The sequence below is a fragment of the Fusarium tjaetaba genome (assembly GCF_013396195.1).
Source record: "Fusarium tjaetaba strain NRRL 66243 chromosome Unknown NRRL66243_c0000123, whole genome shotgun sequence".
In the NCBI taxonomy this organism is placed as follows: Eukaryota; Fungi; Ascomycota; class Sordariomycetes; order Hypocreales; family Nectriaceae; genus Fusarium; species Fusarium tjaetaba.
The window spans coordinates 201684-213876 of record NW_023501319.1 but is presented as its reverse complement, the minus strand read 5'-3'; the positions used below and the strand labels follow the sequence as shown (position 1 = coordinate 213876).

At 48.3% G+C, this 12193-nt stretch overlaps 2 protein-coding genes across 2 annotated transcripts; both read right to left on the bottom strand.

Moving 5' to 3' along the window:
* Positions 1 to 341: 341 nt before the first annotated feature.
* On the bottom strand, positions 342 to 2244 carry FTJAE_6372 (uncharacterized protein; the record flags this gene model as incomplete). The annotated part of the gene is made up of 4 exons (XM_037352977.1): positions 342 to 494; positions 548 to 1761; positions 1815 to 2113; positions 2174 to 2244. The coding sequence occupies 4 exons, from the start codon at positions 2242 to 2244 to the stop codon at positions 342 to 344; spliced, it is 1737 nt and encodes a 578-aa protein (XP_037206585.1).
* Positions 2245 to 2877: 633 nt separating this feature from the next.
* On the bottom strand, positions 2878 to 8243 carry FTJAE_6371 (arginyl-tRNA synthetase; the record flags this gene model as incomplete). Its single annotated transcript, XM_037352976.1, has 11 exons — positions 2878 to 4488; positions 4543 to 4810; positions 5768 to 5898; positions 5951 to 6022; positions 6106 to 6405; positions 6464 to 6946; positions 6998 to 7136; positions 7189 to 7238; positions 7309 to 7835; positions 7884 to 7927; positions 8152 to 8243. The coding sequence occupies 11 exons, from the start codon at positions 8241 to 8243 to the stop codon at positions 2878 to 2880; spliced, it is 3717 nt and encodes a 1238-aa protein (XP_037206584.1).
* Between the last annotated feature and the right edge of the window lie 3950 nt (positions 8244 to 12193).

Sequence of the window (12193 nt, the reverse complement as noted above, 5' to 3'; positions counted from 1 at the left end):
CAACTCCCAGCCATGTGTCGTTAGTTGAAACGGCGAGGCCAGCAACGAGATATCCTATCTCATTTGACCATTGGTAACACACATCACATATGATATCCCAAAAAAGGTGTATCAGGTTGCTTCAAAAGTTTCATTTCTCATTAGCAACCAGCAAATGATCCTGGTACTCCGTATTAATTCGTACACGTCAAGTAATCTGCCAACTCAAAATCACACACGCTCCAGATCCCTTCCCCGTCCCATGAGATTCTGGATAGGGGATTCCATGTCTGAAAAAGCAAATTTTCCCTATTGTAACCCATCACCGTCGCCATCATCTCCTTCGCTTCGCTTCGCTTCGCTTACCTACCCACCCGGATAACGCCAGCAGCGATCAGCTTCTGGATCTTGGACCGCACACCAGGGTTTCTCATATGCTCCTGGAGAGCAGCGGGATCCGACTGGGCCTGCTGGAGGATCGATTGCATCACGGGGTCTTGCATGAGTCCCATGATCTAAAAAATGTCAGTAAACGTTTCAGCCATTGAGTAGCGGTGGGTAATCTTACCTCGGGATCCTTCATCAAACGCTCTCGGGTCTGCTCTTCCGTCTCATTATCACGGGCAGAGTACATGGCCGAGAGAGCCTTCTGTTGCTGTTGCTCGATCTCGCGAGCATTGGCACCGTTGTGGTACTCCTGGTCAACGCGCTGGGCCTCAGTGCAGGCGTCCACACATTCTGAGTACTTGCGCATGCCGAAGTAGGCCTGGGCCTTGCGGATGTAAGCTCGGATGAAGGTAGGGTCCTTCTTGATAGCCGTGTCACAGTCCTCGAGAGCACTAGGGAACTCGAAGAGCTTGACAAAGGCAGCAGCTCGGTTGCTGTAACCACGAGGGTCATCAGGAGCTCGCTTGGTCATCTCTGTGTAGGCAGCAACGGCGCCAGGGAAGTCCATTTCCTTGAACTTCTTGTTACCCTCCTCACGGGCCTCCTCAGCCTTGGCAGGGTCGATGTAGGCCTTCTTACCAGCCTCAGTCTTGGCACGCTCAGCAGAGCGAAGCTTGTTGAGGACATCAGGAGTTCGGTGCTCGGTAAGGGACTTGTTGTAGTTCTCAATAGCCTTCTCCAAGTCTCCCTTGCGCTCATAAGATGTACCGATACGGGCGTAACTCTTGGCAATGAGCTTGAAGTCAGCGTAGATCTCACGTCCCTCCTCAACAGCCTTGGTGCAGGCTTCAATGGCCTTGTCGTAGTCACCCTTCTCGAAATAAGCAGCTCCCAAGTTGTTTAGGTAAGTGATATCTTTGAAGGTCTCCCAGGCCTTGGTGTAGTGTGCAATAGCCTCGTCAAAGTTGCGCTTCTTGTAGTGCTCGGTACCCAGAGCCTTCTCCTTGTCGGCCTCTTCCTTCTTTTTCTTCTTCTCGAGAGCCTCCTCGTCCAGCTCGGGCTCAGGTTCAGGCTCGGGGGCCTTCTTGGGCTCGGGCTGCTTGGGGGCTGGTGGGGCATCAGGCATGGGAGAGTCCTGAGATTCAGCGTTGGGGTCGACTTCGCGCTCGCGCATCTCCAAATCAACACCCATCAACACACCCATGACTGTCAACAGGCGGGGGTCGCTGAACATCTCGGTCGCATTTGAAGGGTTGCTCTTGATCGATTGGAGCTTGGCCATGAATGAGGGGTCGGCGAGGTAACCGCTGGTCTTGGGGTTTGAGGCGAGCTTCTGGATCAACTGAGGGTCGTTGAACATTTGGCCGAGGCCACCGCTAGGATCTTGAGGTCCTCCTGTAGAAGTGTCAGTTGCTATAAATTGTGTAATTTGTAGATGTATTGCTTACCAACTTCGGCCTCCATGGCCTTCTTGACTGAAGCCAAACCACTCTTGAGCTGGGCGTTGTTGGCATCGAGCTTCAATCCCTCCTCATATGCATCATTGGCGCCTAGGAGGTCGCCCTGTCCGTGCAAAGCAGCACCCTTACGTCCCCAACCCTTGGCCCAGTCAGGCTTGATCTCGGTGGTCTTCTCAGCATCCTTCAGAGCATTTTCCCAATCCTTCTTTGAAGCATAAGCAGCAGATCGGTTGCTGTATAGAATGTGGTTATCGGGCTGAATGGCAATAGCCTCGGTGAACTTTGCGCTGTGTCGTAGTTAGCAACCCCGATATTCCGTTGTGCTATTGTTACTGGAGGTAACCTACACAGCCTCATCGAAGTTCTTCTCGGCGATGGCCTTGTTACCTAGAGCCTTGAGCTCGTCCGCGGAAGCCATTTCGTGTGAGAATTAGCAGAATCTGAGGGTTATAACTATTAAACAACAGTTCTGGTCTGAATATCGAGTCTGTGGTATCAAAGAGTCAAAGTTACTAGACGATGAAATATGAGAGAGTCGCCCCAGACGATCTTTGGTGGGGAAGAAGAGGGCCATGGATGCCTTCTAGCTCATTCGATGCAAGTCTATGCAGGGAGCTTCCCATTGGGTGGAGCTCCAGCTGCCCCGCCCCGCGCCTACGAGGACCCTTATGATGACCTCCAAGTTCCAGGGTAGGCAATTCAATTAAAACAAACAAGGAACATGTTATCTAGAAGATTCTCCTCATCATGATCTTTGCATGGGAAGTGAGTTTGGATCAACACAATAGACCGGGTTTGCTAGATACTCTTCTTTGTTCGAGGACTCGTATGTTTACTTGAATCGTTTCGTGTGTATGTTAACTCAGAAGGCCTTTTTATTCATCATAGATTTCATCGAACTCAAGAGCAATATCTAAACCAGACAGATCCAATCTGGAGGGAAACCCCAAAATAAACGCCAAACTTGCAGTACCTAATGGAAAAACATGGGCAAAAGATCAAAACATACAGACCACGACTGGTATCAACAACCTCTACTGTCTTGAAGCCCCTACGCACTCCACGGTGATACACCAAGAAGTCTCAGCGCATTCTCAAACACCTGTCTTGCGTTCTCGTAGAGGGCATATCTCGCCTCACTAGCTGCATCGAGGCCTGTCCAATCTTTCTCATCGTCATCATCAAGCGTGGCTGTTAGCTGATCAACAATTCGGAGCAAGTATACAACAATAAAGGACGGTTCAAGAGTTCTGAAAGAGCCATGGGCTGCATCTGGATACTGCAACAGGATCCGTAGAAGCTCAGCATAGTCTTCTGTTTCCAACGAAGTATGGTCAAGTGTTGCGTAGTCAAAGCTGCCCGGTCCGGATTCTAGCTTCTTCAATAACCTGGCATAGCAGTTCTGGATAGCCGCCCCTGTCTCTCCTTCGAGGGACAACGACTTCTTGGGATCGACTGCATAAGAGGTATTCCTCTTGTGGTAGTGGTCCTGAATGAAAAGACCAGCAAGGCTGAGTTGTCTCGCTGAATTCTCGGACTTGTCCACATGGGACGTTTCCTCCTCCTCGTCAAGACTAGTCTGCGCCATTGAGCGACATCTGCCAAGGTAGTCACTCAGAAGCTCTGCACCCTTCAGCTCTTCCGGAAGTCCATTAATCTTGGCAAAAGAAACATGCTGAATGCGCTCAGCGAGATCTTGTCTTCCCATGAGCTCAAGAGTCTTGGTAACTCGGTGGAAGTGCATTTCTTGCTCCATCGCAACGACATAGATCATCTTGTCAAACTTGTGTTTCTTGTATCGGTCAAAAACTGCTGCAAGATCGCGTAACAAATAGGAAGTCGTCCCATTTCGGTAGCGTAGCACTGCAAGTGAAAGTCCTCTTACATCGTGCTTCGAAAAGTCGATCATGAAAGAGTCGTCATGCTCTTCATAGATTCCCTTGTCTTTGAGAATTTGTTCGACCTCTGCGATTGACTCGGCAGTGACCTGTGACTCTCCAGAGTACTCATCAAACGTTACCCCCAGCTGTGCGTACGATTCTGGGTAGTCTTTGACGGTTGCATCGCGGAAACGTTGCCACAATGCGATGGCTTCTGGGTCACTGTCCTCCATCTTCTTGAAGAAGGCGTCTCGCTCGGCATACAGGCCTCTTGACTCTATATCTGTGACATCCTGCTTGTTCGCTTTGGCAGTCTTGCATTCTTCCAATTCTGGTTTGAATAGATCCTGAATCTTGTGGTTGACTTCGAGAAGATGGCGGAGCGGCTGTTTTTCAAACTCCTCTTCGGAACCAAATCTCTGCCATCCAGCAGCAAGGAGGCCGATCTGTTTCCCCCAGTCGCCGAGGTAGTTCATCTTGACAACTTCCCACCCCATACTAGAGTGAATATTTGCGATGTATGTGCCGATCAGTGTGCTCCTCAAGTGTGACACTTGGAACTCACTCGCCATGTTCGGAGACGAGAACTCCACGATCACCTTCTTCTTCTGTCCATCAGTAGATGTAGGATCGACGAGGCCGAGCGACGTGTCATAACCGTAGGACGAAGACCTATCACTGATGTACGAGAGAAGGAGCCGAGACAGTGTATTGGGTGAAAAGAAGACCTGCAGGCGGATGCCGTCGAGAAGGGGACATCCAAAGGGGGGTGTTCTTGGCAACTATGTTGTATACCTGTCAGTGAAGCTGATCATGCTCGACCCAAGTCATCGTACTTTTTGAAGAAGATCTTTTGCCAGCTCCTCAGGCTTGACCCCTTTCAGTCTAAGTCTAGGAGCCACAATAATGAGATCGCCCATTCCTGTGATGTTCGAGGTCTGTATCGCATCGTAGGCTACCAGCCTATCGCAGTTGACCAGCTTCTGTAGGGTGTCGGCAAGGTAGACACGAAAGATGTCCTGCGGGTTATGCACAATATCTGCATCGGGGAAGTCCGGTACTGGAGTGTCCAGCCCTACCTTCCCTAGCAGTGTTTCTATACCACTAACAGAGCAAGTTGTCGCTGGCATAGCCACGATAGTGTTGAAATGGTGTTGAGGACCGAGAACAATGAATCAGCTGTCAACTTTTTGATTGCCTTATAAAAGTAGCCGGTTGGACTGATAAACGAGCGCAGTTGAAGCCATTTCAAGCGAGGGCTCTGAAGTAGTTGGGCAGCAAGACTCATATAGGCTCACAGCCTCATCTTGATAGCGACAAGATGATTTGTTGAAACTGCTTCTGCGCCGCTTGTTGCTGTCAAGCTGCGTGATGAACTGGCAGCCACCCAAGTCTTGTCGCAAATGAGGCTTTCGGAGGGCAATTGGCTGGCAGCTCACAGGCTCAGAGCAAAGTGGTGTATCATGCACGTCGTGATAGATACAGGCTGCACTGGGGGTTCCGCGCCGTGTAATGCTCGTTGACAGCGGGAAACGTGTCATATCTCGAACATGACGATCTTGTTGCCCAAGACCTGGTCCAAGGGACAAAAGATACCGATGCATGAGACGATAAAGACAAGGCAACTGAGGGGTGAGGAGTCCCGGGCCTGGTGATTCGTTGCCTATTTTGAGGCCCGCTTGTAACTTTCATAAGCCTGGGCTCCGGTGTGAAACTTTCAACAACCCAATGCAGGCGCCTTTTCCGAAGAATGACCACATGTGAATACTGTCAAATGATCATTAGTCTATTGCTTATTTTGGGTATTCGAAATTTACATTGCCTTACTGCCAAGTTACTCCGTAATGTCCTTTTTGTCTTTTCTCATTAACCAAACAATCCTTCGAAATCGATGCACAGCCGCAGAACACGCCCGCCAGGGACTTGCGCCCCGAAATCTGTCGTCTTGTCGTGTCACCGAGTGAATTCGAGGACCGGGGGTGGAGGCAAGCGTTGGTAGCACTGGCAGCGACAGCTCGTTATCCTGTCCTATCTCTTCGAGATCTGTAGCGAAACACAAACCACAAAATTCCACTGATGCATATGGCACCGAAGCTGACCACCATAGTAATGTATGCTGGCCGAGAGGACGCATCGTCGTTGCCTGGCTTGCCAGTATAGACTTGGGCAATCAAGTTCATGATGGCCAATCCCTATCACTCTTTAGCTTTATGAGCCACAAGTTTCGATGCCGAGGTGACATACAAACGCTGCAATCGTAACCTGCTCGATTGTGCGGTCTCTTGTTTGTTGCTCGGCTGCAAAGTCGTTCTTCCTCTGAAATGTATTTCTCGTTAGTCCCTGTAATAAAGTGGAAAAGTTGACACCAAGCTTGAAGTAAGATGGCAGGTTGACATTACCTTGCGTCTAACATCTTCATAAGCCTCTCTGAGATGCTCGAGTCCAGTGTTAATATCCCTCAACTGACTGCAATAACGTCTGATTGCGCGCAGTGATTTGATGGCTCCGGGTTCAGCCTGCAAGCCCTGCCATAATGGTCCATAAGGAATTCCATCTGAGCCAACCATGGAATCGTCTGTCAGGAAATGATTCACCTTTTCTGCTAGCCTTGAGTTGAAGTGAACTAGTTTGTTCAGAATCAGTGGAAAGCGCTTGATCCACTGGTCCATAGCAGGAGATCGATCTTCGGAAATGGTATTCTTGTAGCTGAGTTAGGAACTCAGTGCTTAGAAGAAGCTGGACAATCTAACAACTTACATAAAGCTCTGTGCTGTACTTGAGTCGGTCTTGTGCGTTGGCGTGATAATCGACAATCCGCTCGAGCTGCCCCTCCAGAGCTACGAGCAGGTATGCTCGTGGAGAGCGGGCTCTCTTGAACTCTGGTTGGAGAGTGATTGGATCTTCGCGCCCGGCTAAGCTTTCGATCTCTTCATCGCTCATCAGTCTCGACTCTTGATCAAAGAACTCATCGTCTAGACAAACTGTGGTCGAATGTTGTTCACTGCGACCCGTGATCATAAGTGAGAAGACAGCCACGTGCAGAACGGCGTTGTCTGGGACGCACGACCTCTGTTGTTGATCTCTTGGCGTTGTCGAGGAATTCAGATTGAGAAAATCTATGTCATCTCGTGCTCGAAGATTCTTATCCTTGGACAAAGTTCGAGTATCCGATCGATCGTGGGTACTAATGGCAAGATATGGTAGGTTGCATTCGATAACAAACCCAAGCCCCCACCAATCCTTGGCAAATGTATTAGTGACACTGATAGAACCCAGGGTCAATGCACTTACAGTTTCCCTCAAGCTCAGCTCGGGGACTGGGCTTGGACTTAGATAGTTCGCAAATAGTTTGCGAAAGCCTTCGACCTGCGAAGCGGGCGTTCTTCTGAGTAGTGACAGTATACTGACTCCGTTAGGGTTGCTTATATATCTTGAGAGAGTCAGTGCTGAGACTAAGAATGTGAGTTTTATGTATGGCTTACATTCGACGAGTATTTCCAATAATCTCCTGCTCTGAATCTTGGCTAAAACGCTAATTTCGTGCTGTCGTCAGTCTCAAGCTTCTGCATATCGTTGATGGTGATTGGATATAGTTTGTCTACCTCTTGCTTCAGTGCCTCATGGAACTCCATGTTGGTCAGGAGGCGGTCGTGGAGAGGGTTTGTGGGAACCGGTATCTGAGGATTCAAGTGACAGTCGAAGATCCACGCTCTAGGTTCTTGTGCGTCCTTCAAGCGAGGGTTGTTCGGGTCGTCGGGGATGAAGTTGACGATAACAAAGTCTGCGCCTTGACAGAATTCCGAAACCTGTGTAAGTCTGTCTTCCCATCGAGGGGAGCTCGGATAGCGGAGCATAAAGGCAACGACCTCGTTTGTTTCCTCGTCTTCCTCGTCTTCATAAGTTTCTCTGAAAACATCGATAAAGGGCCTGTTTTCTTCGGAAACTCTGATCCTGACCCTGTGCCCAAAACGCTTCCCCCACTCATACTTGTCTGCCCAGTCGGAGGCAGCAGTCACCACAAGTTCGTAAGTGGCAGATGTAAAACGCCCAAGGTAGTCGAATCCAAGAAAACTGCGGCCTTTCCGAGAATTTGCCTTTTGCGGCACCCTCTCAATCGTTGAAGTCATACCTAGTTCAGCAAGTATCCTGAGAGAGCATGATCCTTTCCTTCTTTTACTTGAGTTCTTTGAGCCAAAGGTAAGATCGTTAGAAGTAAGTGTGCTATTAGAGAAGTAGATATATACAGAGTTTATAAGGAGGAGCTCCGGGAGAGGCCAGACAATATCTGCAGGTGAGTACACGATCGATGAGTGCAGCGCCTAACTTCAACATACATTATTAGGATTGGGCTCACATCCTACTTCACCCGTTGCAACCACTTCCTTGGAACAAAGTGCAAAACCGGAAACTTTTGAATTCAGTAAAGGAATTTATGATATACCTACACCAAGGTGCGATGATAGATCTCATAAGGCAACGTGAAAGAGCCGCCTAATGACGCAGGATTGAGCATCGCAGCCTTTTGCATTAGCTTCATATTAGCCAGACCTGTTGAAAGGCACACAGTCAGGACTGTGCCGCATCACAGCCACGGACTTGGGCGGGAGGTTCTAGAATATTTCGACAAAAGTGATGGCCTCTTAATGCTTCATCTTTTGGCATCCTGTCCACCAACCAACTCAAGCACACACAGCCCACCTTTTCAGCTTTCAACCCACCGACATTTTATGTTACAACGTTAGTCTCTGGATTCTGAGGCTCTTTCTCACCGACTTTAAAAATTCCACCCGCTATAAGGATGTATTACTCTTTCGAACTACTCTATTTGAATCGTGAGTTGATTGAGACTGGCTCGACTCATTCTTTTGAGTTGTCACATCCTGGTCTAGTCTTTAGCGAGAGCTAACTACTAACAGCTGAGCGTCAGTAACAGAACCTTTGCATCTGGTAACACTACTCGCCATGATTTTCCCTACCTTGCATTTATATGTGAATTTCTTACACATTGCCTCGAACCTTAACTTACTAGTTTGCAGGGGTCAACCTGGTTCTTCAGACACCATATATAGCAGACGTCCACTAACATTCGAACAGGTTAGAAAGTAGGTATTGTTACAGTCTAAATCTCTATCTCTAACTGGGGCCCCACACAAATTAGGATAACCATCTTAGCGTCCGAAACATATATCTTACAAACAACTCCCCAACTTTTCCATGATGAGCCACCATCACCATCTCTATCAAGTTCCCTCACTCTGGTGAGCTATGCCAGTGGCATTAATATTCGCCTTAACCAAAGCGTCTGGTCGCGCAGTTTGGACATCTATAGTTACCGCAACAGGGACAAGGGTCAACGCTAACCTTCATCCCGCTTGTCCCACATTGGCACTGGAGTTGTTAGCTGACAATTCATTACTGTTCAATCAGTGTAGGAGACGCACACAAACCCAAACCCACACCACTTTTCGTCTAGGCGGGAGCTGGTTGATAGGTACAAGACCGGCGGCTTCGGCAGCTTCAGAATCTGCGGATCAGTCTTTTGAATTAGCGTCTCGGGAGCCTTCAGGTACCGATACTGGGAGCCAAAGCAGTATATTGGTACAACTTACCTTTGATATCTTGCGGCCAACCGCTATCAGAAGACGCTGTCCTCATTTTCTAAGGGGCGACAGCTCAAGGGACCTTAGTCTGCGATGATTGGCGTCAGCTCCCGTCAGGACAGCATATTCCGTGTTAGCTTACGTTATCAGAGCTTTGCCTTCTCTGGTATCGATACAGAATAGCTGGTTTCCCTAACATAAAACTTGAAGAAGCCATGTAATAATGAGGAGCGAGAAGACTACAGGACTTTTTGCTGAGTGCTGAGCCGATACCAATCAAGGGTTAAATGAGATACCATTCCAATTACCCCTTTTTATGATACCTAGACGCGCATTGCCATCGTATTTAAACTATAAATATTAGGATGGTACAGAGGATACCGTACTTGAAATATTAGCAATCAACTACTAGGATTCTGCGGTCATCTAATTTCGGGTTTATTAGCGATAAACCAACGCGGGTTTCGCATCTTGATGTAGAAAAAGGAAGTGTCACAAATTTGGTGGGACCCGTTTGTAAGAAATAGACCATTCACATGTAAGAGATAGACTAGATCTGCAGGAACAGTCGCCGCTATGTAAGGTACACACAGATCGCTCAATAATGATACCAATTGGCTCTTTCGGCTGTGCCTATAAGTCATACAAGACCGAGGGTTGTTCATGTTCAATGGCACTGGTGTCATCGTGAAATACCTTAGTGAGGCTACACGACTCACGGGAAGGGCGAAAGCCTTGTTCAACAGTCCGTGCTATATTAGATTCATCCAGACTTTGCCCATCGCCCGTCGCCGCGGCAGGTAAACCAAGCAGGTCCCTGTCAAGTTACCTAAGCCAATCCTAGCCAGTGAGTAGTACTGGTAGCTTCATACCTAGATAAGTTTTAAGAGTGCTTCCGCTACTTCCAATTTATGAAGAAACAAAAGGAGCCATCATAACAGCATCCTGATATAACATGAGAAGAACAGAGACTGTGCCAAAAATTGACGTCCGGTAATCGAGCACTCATCAAGCCCATTCCTGACAGGTCAGAATCATCACCAGGGGGATCAATTCGGGCTTGGGGGGTGGCATGGTGAGACGTCGTGATAACTGAGACTCGCATAGTGGTATACGCCAGAAGCCGGGGGTCATTTTTAAGTGCGATGGCATTACCAAACACTTATTGAAAAAGAAACTCGAAGAAGTGCTATCTCAGCTTTTTTTGAACCCAGATGAGCAAGGTGCCGACGGCTATATAGCGGGCAGTGACATGGTGCTACCCAGGCCCCTGACTCGATATCGCGGAATCATATACAGTTTGGAACATCTCAACATACACTCCCTCTTTCTTTCAGCTTCATATCCTGAAAGCCTCCATAAATGTTTGCACGCTAATATCAATAGCCTGAAACGCCAGTTTTGGACCACCCTTACTCCGGCAACCTATCTCTTGTGTTACTGCGATCTTTCGTTGCTTTTCTCAGTAGCGCTACAAACTGTTCAAGCCTCAACCGATCTCGCGTCACAATTGAAGCCTTGTCGATTAAGCCCAGCAGACAGCTTCTCCAGTTTCTTTGCCTCTGGGAGGCTCGGCATGAGTTTGATCTACTACTGAGCTGGCTTTCGCCACTTCGTGCCGGGTGTTGAGGAATGATAGTTGGAAGGAGTAGCCATGGGATTAAACACGCAATGAAAACAATCCAGAACAAATACTCCAATCTAGAATCTGTCCGATGAAACAGATTCAAAATGGTTGTGGCCTAGGTAGGATTACGATTAGCAGGTCTCTGCTGCAAGAATGAGAGGCGAACTAACAAGTGCAGCAAGAGTCACCCTGTGGAGGTTTATATCCTTGCTCCTTTGTCTATCCTCTTGCCTTAGTTTCTTATGAATCACCTATCAGTTTGCTTGCAGCAAAAGAAAAAGAAAAAGAAAAGAGAGGAGGGGGCGAAGGCCGCGAAAAGGGAGAAGAGAGTAGCCAAGGTCAGGGCATCCTGTGTGTGAGTCAAGCTTGCCACTTACCTCATTCAGTGACTTGAACAGTTGGGTGAGCTCGCTATGAACATCTCGTAGGCTCTCAAGGCTGTCCGTAATGTCGATCAGAGATTGCGTCGCACGCTCCTCCACGTTTACGTTCAGCCACAGCTTATGTTGGGGTAAACCTTGAGGGCAGACCATGAGGTGATGCGATAAGAAGTGCTCTAGTCTTTCAACAATTCGTTGGTTATAATATATCACCCTCCCAAGAGCCTCTGGGTATTTCTTATCCCACTCCTGTACCTGACTTGGAGAAATATCACCAGACGAGCTGTGTTCTGACGAAGGGACCTAGATCAAGATATTAGAGAAACACGCACGCTCATACCAAAATGTCCCACAGTTGGTCCTGAAGAACCTGGCTCTTTTGTCAGGTTAATAGGGGGCTTACATGTAAATTGAAGCTGGTTTGAAAAGCATCTTGGATGTCTTTGTGGCAATCCGCCACCTTCACTAGACCAGTTGCCAGTGCTGCGAGTGCGTAAGCCCGAGGGGACTTGGGGCCTTTTCCCATCTTCAACACAATAGGGTCTACTTCATCAAATTGTTCCATATCATCCTCGGGTGAAAGTCTAGGCTCGTCTATACCATCGTAGAGGTCGTCATTAAGACAAACGGCAGTCCAATATTGCGTGCTCTGCCCAGTTACAACAACCGAACAGACGCCCTCGACAAGGGATATGTCATGATCTGGAGGATCAGTCTCCTCAGAAAAGTACGAGTCGGTTTCAGACGCTCCGAGGTGGAGGAAAGAAAGATCGTAGCAGGATCGAAGCCGTAATTTCCCATGGGAAAATGACCGAATGTCTTGCCTGCTTTGAGCACTTATAGCAAAGAACGGAAGGTTAAAGGAGAAGATGAAAGACTT